The sequence below is a fragment of the Neopelma chrysocephalum genome, unplaced genomic scaffold, assembly GCF_003984885.1.
Source record: "Neopelma chrysocephalum unplaced genomic scaffold, ASM398488v2 Primary Assembly neopelma1_103b, whole genome shotgun sequence".
Classification (NCBI taxonomy): Eukaryota; Metazoa; Chordata; class Aves; order Passeriformes; family Pipridae; genus Neopelma; species Neopelma chrysocephalum.
This window is the reverse complement of record NW_020897767.1, coordinates 1,820,608-1,837,102: the sequence shown is the minus strand read 5'-3', so window position 1 is coordinate 1,837,102 and position 16,495 is coordinate 1,820,608. Positions and strand designations below refer to the sequence as shown.

Here is a 16,495-nt window from a genome sequence, read left to right as displayed (position 1 = left end):
TTTGTGTGTGATGATGGAGAGACTCGGCTCAGGAGCCCAAAACCATCTTGTTTCCACGCTGAGCATCCATGTGACTTGTGTTATGCACAGATCCATGTTCTGGAAGTGAAATCTCCTGGAGTGGAACTTGTCTACCCAGTGCTGCTGCTTGTACAGCTCCTGTTGTCCTCAGCTCAGGAGCATCAGGACGATGTCAGCACTTGGCCAGCTCAGCTCCAGATCCATTTGGATCCATGAGAAACTCAAAAATTCAGGACTATTCAGTCCCAAATCCATGCACATACCTGGCTCAGGTGGGCTCCAAGTGGATTTCCTGTGAGCTTTCCCTCCAGACCCCACGTGGAGCTGCTGGACCCATTCCTTTCATCTTCCACAGGGCTGGGAGAAGTTTTGTTTTACTTCCTGTCTGCTTCCAATCAGGCTTTCATTTTCCCCTGGCTGATAGGCCTCTGTGGAGTAAACCCAGGGAAAACTGGCATTTCCTTCTTATAAGGTCAAAACAACAACATTTAATGCACCATGTTGTGTGTTATCTGTTCCCCTCGCTATTTTTATGGATTTCACTGTGTTTTAATAAAAGAGCTGTTTGCACACCAGAGCAAGGACAATGACAACCCCCCTGATGGCCTTTGTGCTGCTGGGCCTGTGTGGTCTCTGCTGTGAGACAAACATTTGGAGGCAGAGGCAGAGAGATGGAAGGTCCCCACCCCTGGCACGTCTTTCCTGAAAAACAACCAACAAAAAATATTTGTTAAATAACAGTTAGCACGTATTCAAAGGTGCTTGGGAAATATCGGGGTTTTGCAGATCTCTTGGTCAATCCGGGTGGGAGAAGATAAATCCCAATCCTGTGTGTTGTGGATGGATTCCAGGGGAAACCAGTGGCTCCTGCCTGGCTTGGCAGCCACATCCTCTTGGGATTTTTCTGTCCCGTTTGGTTTTTGAGGCATTATCATAATTTGTAAGGATTTCTAATAACATGAGCTGTGTATTTAATGATGTATTAGCATTGTCTGCTCCTGGATGGCTCCACACAGCTGGGATGCAGGGATTGGGATGCTCCTGAAAGCTGTTTCGGGGGTGGTTTCAGATGAGTTCTCATCAATCAGGAACATGGGAAAAAATATGTTGCGTTGTTGGTCAACGGCGTCACAGAGGGAATAGGACCCCTTGGAGCACAGATGAGGAGAAAGCAGTGGTCACTTTGTGTTATGAACAGCAGCCAGGTGAAGGCAGAGCCCACCTGCAGCAGCTGGAGCTCCTCAGCTTCCCTGAGATCTGTGGGAAGTGATGTGGAGCTCCTGGTTTGTGCATTGGTGGAGGGTGTGAGCCCGAGCTGAAGCTGCAGTTGTGGAGTGGAATTGGGTTGGAGTGTGGCTGGGGGAGACCCACCACTGCTCTCCCAGATATCCCAATGGATCTCCACCTACTCTTTCCTTTCTTCCTGGTCTAATCCTGCAATTTTCTGTCACTCTCTAACAGCTGTTAAATCCTGTCACAGCACAGTCTCTCAAGACTTTATCAACATCCTACTGAGGTTTTTACCAACCAGTCTCTGACTGTTTAAGTTCTAAACAGTGACAGAGTCGACCACCCTTGTCCTTGGCTCCTGTTTGCAGCTCTCCAGCCACAGGAGAGGGTTTGTCCACATCCTTTTCCCAGGCAGTGCCAGGGATGTCTGTGCCAAATTATTTTTTAATAATTTATAATTTGTTCATGTAACTTAATTAATTTTATTTCTTTAATTTAATTTAATTCATTTAATTAATTTAAATGAATTAATTATAATTTTAAATGAATTTATTATAACTTATAAACACCACTGCCTGACCCATGGGAGGGCAGTGGAAGGCTCAGGGGAGCATCCAAAGGAGGGCAGTGAGGATGGGGAAGGGCCTTGATTTGAAGCCGTGTGAGGACACTGAGGGCGCTTGGAGTGTTCAGCTGGAGAAGGGGAGACTGAGGGGAGACCTCAGTGCAGTTCCATCTTCCTGGGCAGGGGCAGAGGAGGGGCAGGGACTGAGTTCTGCTCTGGGGGGACCAGGGACAGCACCCAGGGAAGGGCTGGAGCTGTGTCAGGGCAGGGTCAGGTTGGATCCCAGGAAAAGCTTCTTTCCCCAGAGGCTGGTTGGGCACTGCCCAGGCTCCCCAGGGCAGTGGGCACAGCCCCAAGGCTGCCAGAGCTCCAGGAGGGTTTGGATGATCCCCTGGGGCACAGGGTGGGACTCCTGGGTCTGTCCTGTGCAGGGCTGAGGGTTGGGCTGGATGGTCCCTGTGGGTCCCTTCCAGCTCAGCACATTCTGGGATTCCGTGACCGCGTGGCCATGCCCTTGTCGAGGTTGTGTTGGCCCTGCTCCTGGTGGCTCTGCTGTGCTCACCCCTGCTCTCTGCTCTTGCCCAGGGGAGGTGTTTCGGCCGCCGCATGAGCACGTCCTCGCCGGGCCATGGCCCCGCCGCCCGCGCCGGCCTGGCTGCTGCTGCTCGGCCTGCTCAGCGCCCACGGCCGCGACTTCACCCGCAAGGACATCGTCTACCTCCACCCCTCCAGTAAGTCACCTCTGGGGGGAGCGAGGACAGGGACGAGGGCAAAGGCATGTCAGGGCAGAGCTGAGAGTGGAGCAAAGGCTAAACATGTGTCCCCACACTCATGGAGCCAAGTTGGTGTGGAAGAAGAAGAACCAAGTTCTCTGGGCCCACCTCAAGGCCGAGTTGGACGGGGCTTGGAGCAACCTGGCCTAGGGGAAAGTGTCCCTGCCCATGGCAGGGGGTGGAACAAGATGATCCCTAATTTCCCTTCCAACCCAAACCATTCTATGATTCTATGTAAAACCAGACCAGGGTTTATAGGACAGGTGGGGTCACAGGCAGCTGCTGGGCATGTCAGGAGCCTTTAGTTCACTCTTTTCTGTCCCTCAATAATCTCCCTGGCCAGGAGACCGAGTTCCATGTCCACTTGGACCCTGAGCACACGGATAGCTGAGAGCAAGGGCCAAACACCACCATTAGCAGCTGTGGCACCACCAGCTCCTGGCTTGATTTCAGCAACTCCCTGAGCAATGCTATAGCAGAGTTGGACATCTTTAGCTTCTTCCCTGGACTCTCACTAGTCTATTCACTTTATCAGACACAAACGTAGTGAATTCCATGAGAAGAGGGCGCTTCTGGAGCTGTTCCTGCCATCTCTTCCCAGAGAAAACTCACCACTTCATGCATTTGGCTGGAAAATTTATATTCTGCACAAGCAGGATGAAATTCCTGGTTTACACCATAACCACAACCAGCGATCCAGGGTGAGAGGGATGAGTTTAGTCTGTGCTGGTGTGTTGTCCCACCCCAAGCTGTTCCTTGAGGGCAGCACCAGCCCCACCAGAGATGCTCCCAGCTGACTCTGGCCCAGAACTGAGGGACAAAGGGAAAGAGAGGAAGAGGAGGGAGGGTTAAGATGTGATCCATGGGGCTGTCAAGGTTCAGTTTACTTCACCTCATGAAGATAAACATGACCTGTTCACCGTTTGGCTTCTGAGAAGGTGGCAGCACCTTGGAGAAGCGTTGGAGGTGCTCCAGAAGTGCTGCCAGGAGAGGACTTAAGGAATTATGCTCTTTGTTTGGCAAGAGAAATTAGGACAGAGGCTGCTGGTGAAAGCTGGAGGTTCAGCACAGTGGATTTTCTTCCCTTTGGGAACATCAGCCTTCAACAGGAGCAGCTCTTTTCCTCGGTGGGACAATTTCCAGAGTATTTTAATCCATCTGATATTTTGTTATCAGCACCGATCAAGCAGCGGTGTTGGATGTGAGCTCTGATTCCAGGGGAATAAGTGTTCCTTGCTCACATTAACTCCCTTTGAAGTCAGTCTGCTGGGTAAAAACACATCTGAAATGAGTCCATATGTACCTAAAAGTATCTCTGCCCTGCTATAGGTGGCGGGGTTTTCCAAATCAGGCCCAACCTGCTGAAGCTCACAGGTGTGTATTTGTAGAAAAACAGATCTGAAGAGAACAAATGTTGCTGTGTGCCTGTGAAAAGCACCATGGAAGCAGATTACCAGGCTCATTTTAACTCCGTGTTATCCATTCCTTCCAGCCACGCCGTATCCTCGGGGATTTAAGTGTTTCACCTGCGAAAGGGCCGCGGATAATTACGAGTGCAACCGCTGGGCTCCGGACGTCTACTGTCCTAGAGGTAACATTAATTAGTGTTTAATTAAACCCACTTTCCCACTGCTGCTCCCTGGCCCTGCCACGGGCCACACTGAGCCCCTGGTATTCCCAGATCTGGTGGTTCTGCTCCTTTTGCCTGTAAAGTCTCCCCAGCAAAGGAAGAGGTGTAAGCGATAGGAGTAATCCTTTAAGCTTTTCTGTCTCTGTGCTGGATGAAGTTTAGGACTTTCATCTCTTCCCTGCACTCCTCTGGTTCAGCTGGGGATTAAATCAGGGGGATGTTTATTTTATAGAGTCGTGGAAACACGGAATGGTTTGGGTTCAAAGGGACTTAAAGCCCATCTTGTTCCAATCAGGGACACCTTCCACTGGACCAGGTTGCTCAGAGTTCAGTCCAACCTGGCCTTGGACACTTCCAGGGATCCAGGGGCAACCACAGCTTCTCTGGGCAACCTGTGCCAGGGCCTCCCCACCCTCACAGGGTGTATTTTTAAAGGTTGTGTTTCCCTTACTGGGGAGTACAGGCCTGGTTCTGCCTTTGTTCACTTCCCTCCCCTTGGGCACGAGCCCACACTCAGGGCAGCTGAGGCTGGAATTTTGATATTTTCAGTGGTTTGATCTCATAACTCCCCTTGGAGTCTGAATTTTGGAACAGCTCGGGAAAACCTTTGGAATACAGGCACTCAAATATCATACCCAGGCACTGGTGAGATCCCCAGACCTCCCCTTCCCTTCCCACTCTTTCGAGACACTCCCAAGACATTAAGATTATCCAACCTATGAAGCCCCTTTAGTTGGGTTGGGTCTGTTTTGGGACAAGTGCCCTCAGAAAATATTTACTTTGGAAGGAGGGAGGCTCTGACCTGCCCTGTGTGGGGACACAGATGTGTTTGCAGCATGTTATCTGTCCCAGAATTGATTTCCTTTGAGCTGAAATCAGCACAGCAACAACAACAATAAAAGAGCTCAGGCTGCCTGGCATGGGATGAGACAAATATTCCCAGACACTCCCTGTTTTGACAGGAGAAAGGAGTATTTAGGTGGCTGTGTGCAAGGAGAAAGGGGTGACTCCAGGGTCTGCCTTTAGAAACAACCAGCAGAAATGATTTGATCAAACCCAGTTCTGATCTGGAAAGGGAAATTAGTGACAAATGGTGGTTTAAGGGAGAGGAAAACTGTGCTTTGGGGTGTCCAGAGCATCCCCATTACTTAGAAGCATCAACTTTCACGCTGCAATGTTTGATTTTAATTGCTCTAAATTTCTCTCTGTTATTTTTGGTAAAATTTTTGGGTCCACTTTCTTCACAAGCTCAGCCTGGAGTTCTTCCTCCATCCCTCTGGGCAGGAGGGCTTGATGTTCCCCTCCTTTACTTTACTTTGCTCTGGGCTCTTCCAGTGTTCTCTGGCTCAATTCTTACACTTGGAATGCCTGGAGAAGAGAGTAAAAGTTAATTTTCATTGGAATGAGCGGATTTTATTGCTTATTGTGGATTTGTGTGTAGCTTTGCAGGAGGTGACAGCCTCCGCAGTGCAAGGAGAACTGTGCCTGGTGTTCCTGGGCCAGGAAAATCCAGGAAAATCCATATCTCCAAGATGATTGCACAATATTTTCTGAAGGAAAGGAAGGAAGAAAGAATGAAACAGCCTTAAAAGAGTTATTGGGAGAGGGTGTTGGAAGTTTTATTTGTTCCATCTGGGACTGGTCAGGGGGAAACTTCACTGCCAGAGCAGGGATGACAAAGCTCAGAATTGCTGGGAATGGCACTTCCAGGCAAAGTGCTGGGAGGAGCTCACAGCTGGGGCACAGAGGGTGCTCTCCTTGGGGTAAAACTGTGAGTTTTAGGGCAGGAGAGGCTGGAAAACACATCAAAAGCCCTGGGAATGAAGGCAAACAGCACACAGAGAGACTCCATCCTCCAGTGATAAGTTAAGTCTGTTCTGTGATATCACACTTGAGTCAAGAGCAGGTCAGAGATATGACAGATATCTGGGGGGTTTTATTGCCTAAAGAATGACATGTTCAGTCCACAAGCTCGCTGGGATGTTGCTGAATGCCTAAAACATGAGAGGAATGCAGGGTTTGCCCACTGGGAACCAGGGCTGGGCAGGAATGGGGGCTTTAAATGCACCACGCTCCTCCTTTTCCCCCCAGTGGAAACAACAGTTTTATTCACAATAAGATGGATTAATTAAAGAAATGTATAATTTAGAGACTAAATATATAATGGTGTGTTTCCTGTGTTGAAAATCCAGTGTTTTCAGCTTGGAGTGCTTGGAAGAAGGGGAGCAGCACCTTCAGCTTCTCTTTAATGACTAAAGCAGGAAATAAATCTGATTTCCTCATGCTTGGGAATAACCTCATCATTTGTCAGTCATTCTGCTGTGAATTTTGGGTGTGATTTACAAATGTCTTAAAAAAAGGAAGAGGAAGAAGATGGTCTCCCTTGGGGATGAGCAGAAGGTGCAGTGGGAATACCAGGGATACAGCCCATGCCATGGTGCTTTTTCCAAAACCTGGAAAAACTGAGAAATACATAAATCCTCCTGAGTGGTTTATAGGTATTCTGACATTATCTTATATATGATAAAAGTGAAGGACAGAGAAGGTGAAGGATCTTCTCCAGGCTGTGCAGGAGCACAAGGACAACTTGCCCAGGTTTTTAGGACATAGGGAAAAGTGTCTCCACTGTGGCAAACCCTAATTCCACAGAATTAATGATGCTGCATGAAACCACGGAAAAAAATTCATATATATTAAAAAAATGTATTATCTAAAAGCATCTATTTTATGTTTTACATTGTATATATTTATATATTAAATCTTTTCACCTAAATGAAAACAAGCTTCAGACCTAAACAGGTATTGGGAATATTTTCTTTTTTAAAGGCTTCTTTCCTATTTCTTCCTATTTGCAGCCTATCAGGAAACTGGAATTTGACAGATAAACACATTTTTTCTGGTTTGTTTTTTTTTTTTTAGGTACAAGGTACTGCTTTAGCCAACATATGATGAAAGTCACTGGGGAGAGTGTGTCTGTCACCAAACGCTGTGTGCCACTGGAGGACTGTCTGTCCACAGGATGCACGTATATAAAGCATGAAGAGTACAAGGTATAGCAGAAAAAACTGCCTTTTTATTCTATGTAATAACTGGGAATTGGGGTCTGACAGAAGCCTGGCTGGTTCCATGGCTTGGGCATCCTGACCTGGATCAGGAATAGCAGCAGCAGGACCAGGGAAGGGATTCTGCCCCTGGACTGGGCACCGGTGAGGGGCACTTGAGTGTTGTGTCCAGTTCTGGGCTCCTCAGTTTAGGAAGGATATTGAGGTGTTGGAGCAGGTCCAGGGAAGGGAACGGAGCTGGGGAAGGGGCTGGAGCAGCAGGAGGGGCTGAGGGAGCTGGGGGAGCTCAGCCTGGAGAAAAGGAGGCTCAGGGGGGACCTTCTGGCTCTGCAACTCCCTGACAGGAGGGGGGAGCCGGAGGGAATCTGGCTTTGCTCCCAGGGAACAAGGGACAGGACAAGAGGGCACAGTCTCCAGCTGTGTCAGGAGAGGTTTAGCTTGGCCATTAGGAAGAATGTGTGATCAGACCTTGAAATGGGCTGCCCAGGGAGGTGGTGGAGTCACCGTCCCTGGAGGTGTTTAAGGACAGACTGGATGTGGCATCAGTGCCATGGGCTGAGTGACAAGGTGGGGTTGGGTCAGGGGTTGGACTCGATGATCTCAGAGGTCTTTTCCAACCCAGTTGATTCTGTGACTCTGTAAATCAGCATTGTCAGAAATTAAGTTTCTCTTAAGAAAGATAAAAAAGAGGGGCGAAAAAAAGGAGAAAAAATCTGTGAGCAGATGGATTAAAAAAAGAAGGGAGGGGGAGGGAAAAAATGGGGAAAATGATCACACTGGCCACTGTGCTCCTTTACAAATATCATATTATATTCCTTGTGTTTTTATTCACCAAATCACCAAGTTGTGACCTGTTCCCCCCAGGTGTGCACGTCCTGCTGCGAAGGCAGCATCTGCAACCTGCCCCTGCCCAAGAACTCCACAGACGCCGTGTTCACCACCCTGTCCCCCCTCAACAAGGCCCAGAGACTGTCCCCTCCTGTCCTGCTGACCACAGTGTGCCTCTGGCTGGGGCTGCTGGCCCAGCACTGGGTGACAATGGCACAGCTCTGGGTGACAATGCCACACGTGGCCCGGCCGGGCAGCTGAGCCGGGCGGGAACATCTCAGGGACATCCAACCTCTCCCTGCAGAGCTGGAGCTTTGGAGTTGGCTCTGAAAGGCTGGTTTTCCTCCTGGTTTCTTGGTCATCATGAACTCCCACGCCTGGGATCGGGATGGGCTCAAAACCTCCACATTCCTACTGTTTTTTTGAAGAAACTCATGGAAAATATTCCCAGAATCCAATGTGCTCTTCACAGCATCACTTAGGTTGAGAAAGACCTCTAAGACACCGAGTCCAGCCTAACATTTGTTGCTGTCTGTCTTATCTCTGTGAAGAAATGTTCTTTCCAAGTACCACACCCCTGCTCACGTCATCACTTACTCACTGGACACGGACCTTTGTCACCTCCCCGCGCACTAATTCCGGTGTCTCCTTAACCTGCTTGAGAACCCACAGTAAATAACCCCCAGTCAGTGTCCCCACACCTCCTGATCCTCTTGGAGAGGGCAGCAAGGAAGCAGCAACCTGGAAGGGATGAGCTCAAGGGAGCAGCAGGAGCTTGGAGCAGCCGGTGCTGCCCAAAGGTGCTTCTCTCGAGGTGTCCAATGGCACAAAGACCCCCCACGCAGAAAATCCCTGGAGTTTATAAACTGAACCAACAGAACTCTCAAAATCCTTGTTCTGGTGTTTTTAGAGGTGTGTGATCCCCAACCCTCAGGTGTGAGGAGGATGGAGAGCTGGTGGGTCCCCACACTGAGGTGCTGGTGGTCACCAACCACCACCTCCACGGTGTTTTAGGACAACATTTTCCTATTTTGGCACCCAGCCCTAGAGTATGAGAGAGAGAAAACCGATCCTGAATAGCTCTGTTATTTTATTTAATGAAGTCTGGGCTACCCCAGCTGTGTTTTGGTGCCCTGTGTTGCTTGTTTTGCTTGGAAATCTCGGATGCAATATTTATTTTTCTACGTTGAGTAAGGTCTGAAGTGTTTGAAAGATTCTTAATGCTGATACTGCCAGGAAAAAAAATGGGTGTTTTGCAAGTCAGTGAGCCTGTAATATATAAATTATCAGAAATATATATATATAAAGAATTAACTTTGTTTGCAAAGTCAGTAATAAAAGCAGGGTGTCATGGACTTGCTTAAAGTTAAACCAAACTGTTTTATAATTAATTTTTTTACACCATTACAGTCATAAATTGTCCTTTTATGAGCTAATCTTTTGCTGCTCAAGGCTCCAAGGTAACTTGAGCTCAAGTTCCAGTATGTTTTTGCCCTGAAGTGCTTTTTTGGGGGGAGTTACAGTGAAATGCAGATGAAGGAAGGCAAAGTTGGAATCCAAAGGGATCCTGGAGAGTTCCAAAAAGTAGAATCCATGCGTGGGATACCCTGAAAAATGAGGAATCTGAAGATCTGGGCACGCAAAGGGTTGTCCTGGGTTTTGTGGCCTTGGGACTTGTGCTCCTGGGAGGTTTCTTGGAAGCAGAGGAGGAGGATCAGGAGCAGCACTTGCTCCCCACTGACCTTCAGGTGATTTCTCTGGGGAAGGAAAGGCTGGAAACCTCAGTGTGTTGTTATTAAAAAATGTATATATATATATATAAAAAATATATACACCACTGGAAATTTTACCTTCCAACACTGTTTATTTTCAATTTTTTTATATAAAACCATTTTTTGGGGGGGGCTGGTTGACCTCACACACAGCCAGAGATTTTGGTGTCCTTTCAGTCCTTCTGTGACTTGCTCACAGATCTCCAATATTAAGAGGGTTGTTGCAATCTGTTGTTCTATGCAAGTTTAACCTGTCTCTGGAGATTCCCGCCCCCCAAAAAAATCAACCCTGCAGCCTCCTTGAAGCCTGTCCCCTCCTCTGTATTTAGGGAATCTAAGGAATTGAGGTACTGAGGGGCTGGGGGAGAACGAGGCAAAGGGGGTTGTGGCGTCTCTGACATTAATTTAGATATTTATTATTATTTTATCCTGCAAAATGGAAGAGTTTAAGATTGAACCGAGTTGGGCTCAAGGCTTGGGCTGTATCCCAAGTTCCCCCTGTCCTCAGGGCTCAAACAGGGGTTGTGGCAGCTCAGCTGGGCATTTTAAGGGGATTTCATTTTAATTTTGGGGGCTTTGTAGTTAAATATGTGCATTTAGGGGATGGCACCTCCTGAGCTGAGCTGCTGCCTTGGGCAGGGGCTCACAGTTGAGTTTCTGCCTTTTCAGTGTGTTGTGTCCTTCAATTTATCCCAGACTGGTTTGGGTTGGAAAGAACCTTAAATCCCATCCAATCCCACCCCCCTGCCATGGCAGGGACATCTTCCACCAGCCCAGGTGGCTCCAACCTGGCCTTGGACACTTCCAGGGATCCAGGGGCAGCCACAGATGCTCTGGCCAACCTGGGCCAGGGTCTCCCCAACCTCACCAGCCAGGAATTCCTTCCCAATATCTCTCCCTGCCCTCTGGCACTGGGAAGCCATTCCCTGTGTCCTGTTCCTCCATCCCTTGTCCCCAGTCCCTCTCCAGCTCTCCTGGAGCCCCTTTAGGCCCTGGAAGGGGCTCTCAGGTCTCCCTGGAGCCTCCTCTCCTCCAGGTGAACCCCTCCAGCTCTCCCAGTTTGCCTTCACACAAGACACATATTTTGCAGTTTCTTTGTTATTTAAAACCCTTCCCTGTGGTTCCTCTGGGCTAAATCCGTGAAACCACAAGGGTTGAGCTGCAGGAATGGCTGGATTTCCTGATAAAATGTTGGATTTTGGGACCACTCCCACCTCCTGCAGGGTGTGGTGCCTGCAGTGAGGCGAGGTGGGGGCACTTCCAGGTGGGATCTCTGTGTTTAGGTGCAGCTCAGCCAGACCAGAGACATTTTTGGGTTCTCCACCCACAAATTCTGGGATGCCACTGATCCAATTTAGTTATTGGTGTCATAGAGAGATTAAACCAAGCCATTACTTCAACTCCCTTTGGAACCAGTGGAGGACAAAGTGGCATTTCAGGGGTTGATTTGTTCTATGTGGAGGTGGAGGGTTAAATTCCCTCAGCTCAGGCACATGATGGATGTGGATAATACACCCCACCGAAGGTCTCCAGCTCCCAGACATGTTAAGCCAAGACTAATGCTTTGCAAAACCTGTTTTAGGAGCCACTCCTGAGCACGTCACCAGCTTTGCCCCCACCAGGACGTTGCTGCAGATGGAGAAAATCCCAGTTTTTGTGCTGTGCTGGTGCCTCTCCCTCCCCACTGGGCCACCATCCTGCTCTTCCAAAGGGATCTGAGCCCTGCCCAGCTCAGCTTCTCCCTCCTGCTCTGAGGATTTTGGACACTGAGCTTAAAAACCAAAAGGAAATTAAGGTGGCTGAGCCCACCCAGCACCAGCAGGTCCCTGTGCCTGCTCTGCCCACCGAGCTCTTGGGGGTTTTTAAACCACACAAATGCTGAGCTGCACCATATTTATTTTTTAGGTTCTCTCTCTCTGTGCTGTTGGCTTTGAAATGTCTAATTTTTTTAACTCTTGTAAATGCTGTACATTTGTATAAATAAATGTTTTAAATATGCACAGCATGTGTGAGGTGGTGTCTGATCAAATTGTCCTCTCCAGTCCTGATCTTCCATGAGTTGCCACCCCCTGTGCTGTGTCCCTTTTCCTTTCTCTTTCCTCATCCTACCAGCAAAAAAAAACCAAAATTGAGCTGTATTTAGAGAATTTTTGGAGCTCTATTTAGGGAATTTCATTTTAACTCTCCCTGTAGTTAATGAATCTTTCCCATGGTCCCCCCCCCCGTTGAGCTCCCATGGTTATTTGGTACAAATTGTTTCACATTGGACAATTATTATTTAATAAAATAAGTCTGAGGAGGTTCCTGTTTCATTTGTGACCCCTGGATCTTGCTTTCCCTGCTCTGGGAAAACACGTTCTCCATAATTGTGCTGTCACACTAATTTAGTCCCAGCGTGTTCTGGGGGTTTTCGTGGCTTTATTTCTCATTTCCCCTCCTGAAACCAACAATTCCTTGGATGGAAACAACTTCCTGGAGCTGATGGAAAGGTTTCCAAGTTATTTGTGGATAATGCTAAGTCAGAGGCAGCTCACAGGGTTTCTGCACAGCCCCAATTCCCACAGCTTTAAGTGGAATAAATGCAATTTATGGTAGCACAGGTAACTACGGAACATGGATTTAGAGCTCCTGAAATTCCCAATAATCCCAAAATAAGCTTCTTTTGTGGTTTCATGTTTGGTGCACCCTTGAATTACAAAGACTTTGTTATCCCTTTTTAACCCACCCCAGGCAGCCAAAGAGATGCTGAACCTCCCAGTTATTAGATATTTTTATATATATATATCCCTGATATTTAATTATTTTGGGATTCAAACCAACTTCCCCATTTTCAACAAAATTCCAGCCCAGCCCCACAAACCCCAAGTTGAAATAACTGGCTGGGCAAAGCTTTTAAAAGCATTTTTATCTTCACTAGGTTCTAAACACGTAACATTCACCCTTTTCATTGAGTGCAGCTCAACCCTACAAGCCTCAGGCTGAAAAAATTCCAGGATATCTTAAAAAAAAAATGGACTTTATCCACCATAAAGGCAAACAATCCCAGCTTCCAGGGCTGGGGTAGCCACAGCTTCTCTGGGCTGTGGAATGTGGGGTTGATTTTCCTGATCACCTGGAACGGGGATGTTTTATGTTCACCCTCAATTCTTAACTGACCAACCTCAGCCCGGGTTTGGGTGCAACGTGCCCCTTTTTTCCACATCCAAAATGATGAGTTGTCACCTGAAAACCAAAATTTGGAGCCTTCTCCAGGGGAATTAACATTCCAAAGAGTTTATCTCTCGACATTTTCCACCTCAGCCTCTAAAAGACACAACCCCATCCCCAAAATCCGGCCCTCAGACCACATTTGCTCCTCCTAAAGCTCTTCCCAACTGCCAGGAAAAATAAATTAAAGCAGGAATTACCATGTCCAAGGTGAAGGATGACTATTTTTAACAGCACCAAAGGAGCCCAGGGAAAAGAAAAGCCACAGTCATTATTTAGTCTTGGGTTTTATGTGGATTTGGGTCCTCAAAGTTCCACCCCCAGCCTTTGGCTTTCCTCCAAAGCACAGTTTGTTTCCTTGTTGGATGATGTTGGGATATTTAACCAGAGAAAAAAAAACAGCTAGTTTTTATCCTGGGGGTTACTGTGTAGCAGGAAACCTCATTCACTACCCTTTAAACTGGGAATAATAGAGATTTTTTCAGTTAAATTGTCATTGAGATGCTTTTTGGAACCTATTTTTTATCATTTTATTGATATTCAGCTCATTGATTGTTCAGTGTTTTTTTTTTTAACTCCCAGGTTGGGCCTGACCACCTCCCCTGGCCCTTTCCAACACCAAATATTCCCTGAATCTGCAGCAATTTTCCAGCATCAGAGCCAGCAGAAAACCTGACCATTAAAAAAAGCTGGTGGGGAGAGTAATTATTTTTAAATTGCTAAATATTAATAATAATAACAACCCCATCTATCAGTTTTGTTTGTGAAAATCCTCTTTAATACGGGATTTCTGCAATTAAATATAGATTTTTTTTTTAGCCTTTCTGTGCATCCACGTAAACCCTCAACTCCTGCAAGAGCCAGGCACACATGGGAGTGTCCACCTGTCTATAAGTAATATATATATTATTTATATATATAAATAATAAATATATGTAAATATTTATATATAAATAATAAATATAAAAATATTTATATAAATAATAAATATATAAATATTTATATGTTATATATGATATGTGTTTATTTTATATATTTAATATTTATTATTATTTATATATAATATAAATATATCTCATATATTTATATTTTATATATTATTTGTATATTTATTTATATTTTTATTTTTATATATTTATATTTATTTTGCCAGAAGACTGAGGCCAGGACCTGCCTATGGAGGAGGAGTTGCTCACAGTCTGTTGTCAAATATGAACAGAAAAAGGTTATGGATCACACAGCCCTGGATTTCTAAGGAATAATAAACTAATAATTAGTTTTCCAGCTCTGTAGGGAATGATTATGGAGTGTTTTGTGTTGATGGTAGGGATTGGAGGAGAAGCAGGAGGGGAAGGGGCAGGAATGGGGGTCCCATCACCCCAAATCTGCAGCACAAATAAGAAAGTGGTTTGTAGGTAAAATTCCTGGGCTAAAAAAAAATCACATGTTGCTCTGGATGTTTCCATAAATAAGAGGATGGGGTTAAATACCTGCATTTCCTTTGATTCCTGGGATTTGGGATTCCTGCCTGCAGGAGTTACTGATGTTATTACCTGTACTTTTATCTCTGAATTACCAATTTCCCTGATCTCTCTCTCCTCTCTCAGACCCCAAAGTACCAAGTCAGCAACAATCCTGCCCTCTCCCCTCACTCCCTAATTTCCTTTTCCACACAAACCTGCCTCACTCCTGCACCTCTTTTCTTATCTCACTATTCATCACCAACCTCTATTTTTCAATATTCCAGAAATATGATGTATTTCTGGGCTTCAAACACACAACACTCCTCCCCTCAGAGGGAGCAAACAGGACAAAATAGAGAGAGAAATGTATCAGAAATCCTGCAAGAAACCAAAGGAAATAACTAAATAACCACTTCAGCATTTTGTTTCTACTCAAATTAATAAATCACCTGGTTCAAGATGGTTCAAATTCAGCTTTTCCTGAGCTAAGCCTGGGGCTGAGCAGCAAAAGGAGCCCTGAGGGAAAGCCCAGCTGGCACAAAACCACCCAAGTGTTCGAGCCACACTTGAGTTCGCTGATACCTTGAGGCTTTTCCTGCTGTCACCACATCAACTTCTCAGCAAAGACTGACAAAAATGCCACCCTGGAGCCTCCTTTTTTCCTCCTCCCTCCCCTGCACAGCCCCAGATAAATCCCCTCCAAAACCTGTAGGACTTTCACGGGCTCCTCACTGCCTCAAAACCCAAATACTCGCAGGGTAATTTAAATTATTTTAAGAGTAATTTCAATTATTTTCACAGCATTCAGAGCCGAAAGCATCTCACAGACACAACTTACCTGTGTGGAGGCAATAAAACTTTGATTAAGTCCTCTTGGGAGAGGCAGGATTAGTTGAGCAGCTCAATAAAAACACCCCAGCACAGGTTTTTTTTTTGATGGGGACGAGCTGCTCAGGGCTAGGGGGAAGAAATAATTAACTAATAATTAGTAATATGGGTAGTGATTATGGAGGGTTTCGTGCTGGTGGAGGGGATTAGAGGAGCAGCAGGAAGGGAAAGGGCAGGAATGGGGAGTCCCATCACCCCAAAGCTGCAGAACACCGAGCCCCAGTTCCCCACCTGCTGAAAACCAGTAACCACTGGGTGAGGGAGGGGTTTGTTTGGTGTTTTGAAGCTTTGCCGAGCTAAAATTTGCTTTTTTGTGAGTGTTTTTGTGCTCAAGTGCAGTGTTTAGGGTGGGACTGTGAGCAAACAACTCAGACTGAGAGCTCTGGTTAAGAAGTAACCAGGTTGGAGAGTAAAACCTGTGTGTTAACAGGGCAAAGCTCAGCTTTGCATCCTTAAACCAGACCTAAGGGTGTCACCCAGACCTAAGTGGTGTCACCCCCCAGCTGCTGACAAAGGAAGCCCTGATTTCCCTGGAAACAAAGGGAATTATCCCAGAGCAGGATCCTCTGAAGAAGCCAACACACAAGGGATTCTTGCAGCTGGCACAGGCTGCCCTTGTTGTCCCCAGGCAGCTGCTGGGAGCGTGTGTGGATCTGGGCATGTAGCTCCTGGATTTAGGGAAAAGTTCCCCCCTAAACCAGTGCCAGGCTGCACGAAATTTAGGGATTAACTGGAATTAAATTAGCCCCCGAGGAAAAGTAATAGTTTATTTTGTTTATTTTATTCTGTTTCAAATAAACTGCAGGGATTTTCCTCTGTATTAATGTTATTTATAATTAGATCTCTCTCTGCTGGAAATTCTGACTGTTGGTGCTGTGGCACAGCAATTGCATAAAGGAGATATTTGTGGATCAAAAATATAGAATCCTAGGATGGTTTGGGCTGGAAGGGACCTTAAAGATCATCTTATTCCACCAGGGACATCTTCCACCAGCCCAGGTTGCTCCAAGCCCCGTCCAGCCTGGCCTTGGCACTTCCAGGGATGGGGCAGCCACA

The 16,495-nt window shown here is 46.6% G+C and overlaps 1 protein-coding gene across 5 annotated transcripts in view; it reads left to right on the top strand.

Moving 5' to 3' along the window:
- Positions 1-10,150, top strand: part of LYPD6 (LY6/PLAUR domain containing 6) — a 35,859-nt gene extending 25,709 nt beyond the window's left edge. For all 5 annotated transcript variants that reach the window (XM_027695975.1, XM_027695974.1, XM_027695973.1 and 2 more), the window contains 4 exons: positions 2,402-2,547; positions 4,082-4,180; positions 7,139-7,269; positions 8,146-10,150. In XM_027695975.1, the coding sequence (XP_027551776.1) occupies positions 2,445-2,547; positions 4,082-4,180; positions 7,139-7,269; positions 8,146-8,370 (558 nt within the window). In that variant the 5' untranslated portion in view covers positions 2,402-2,444 and the 3' untranslated portion in view covers positions 8,371-10,150. The remainder of the gene's footprint in view (positions 1-2,401; positions 2,548-4,081; positions 4,181-7,138; positions 7,270-8,145) is intronic.
- Positions 10,151-16,495: the final 6,345 nt, after the last annotated feature.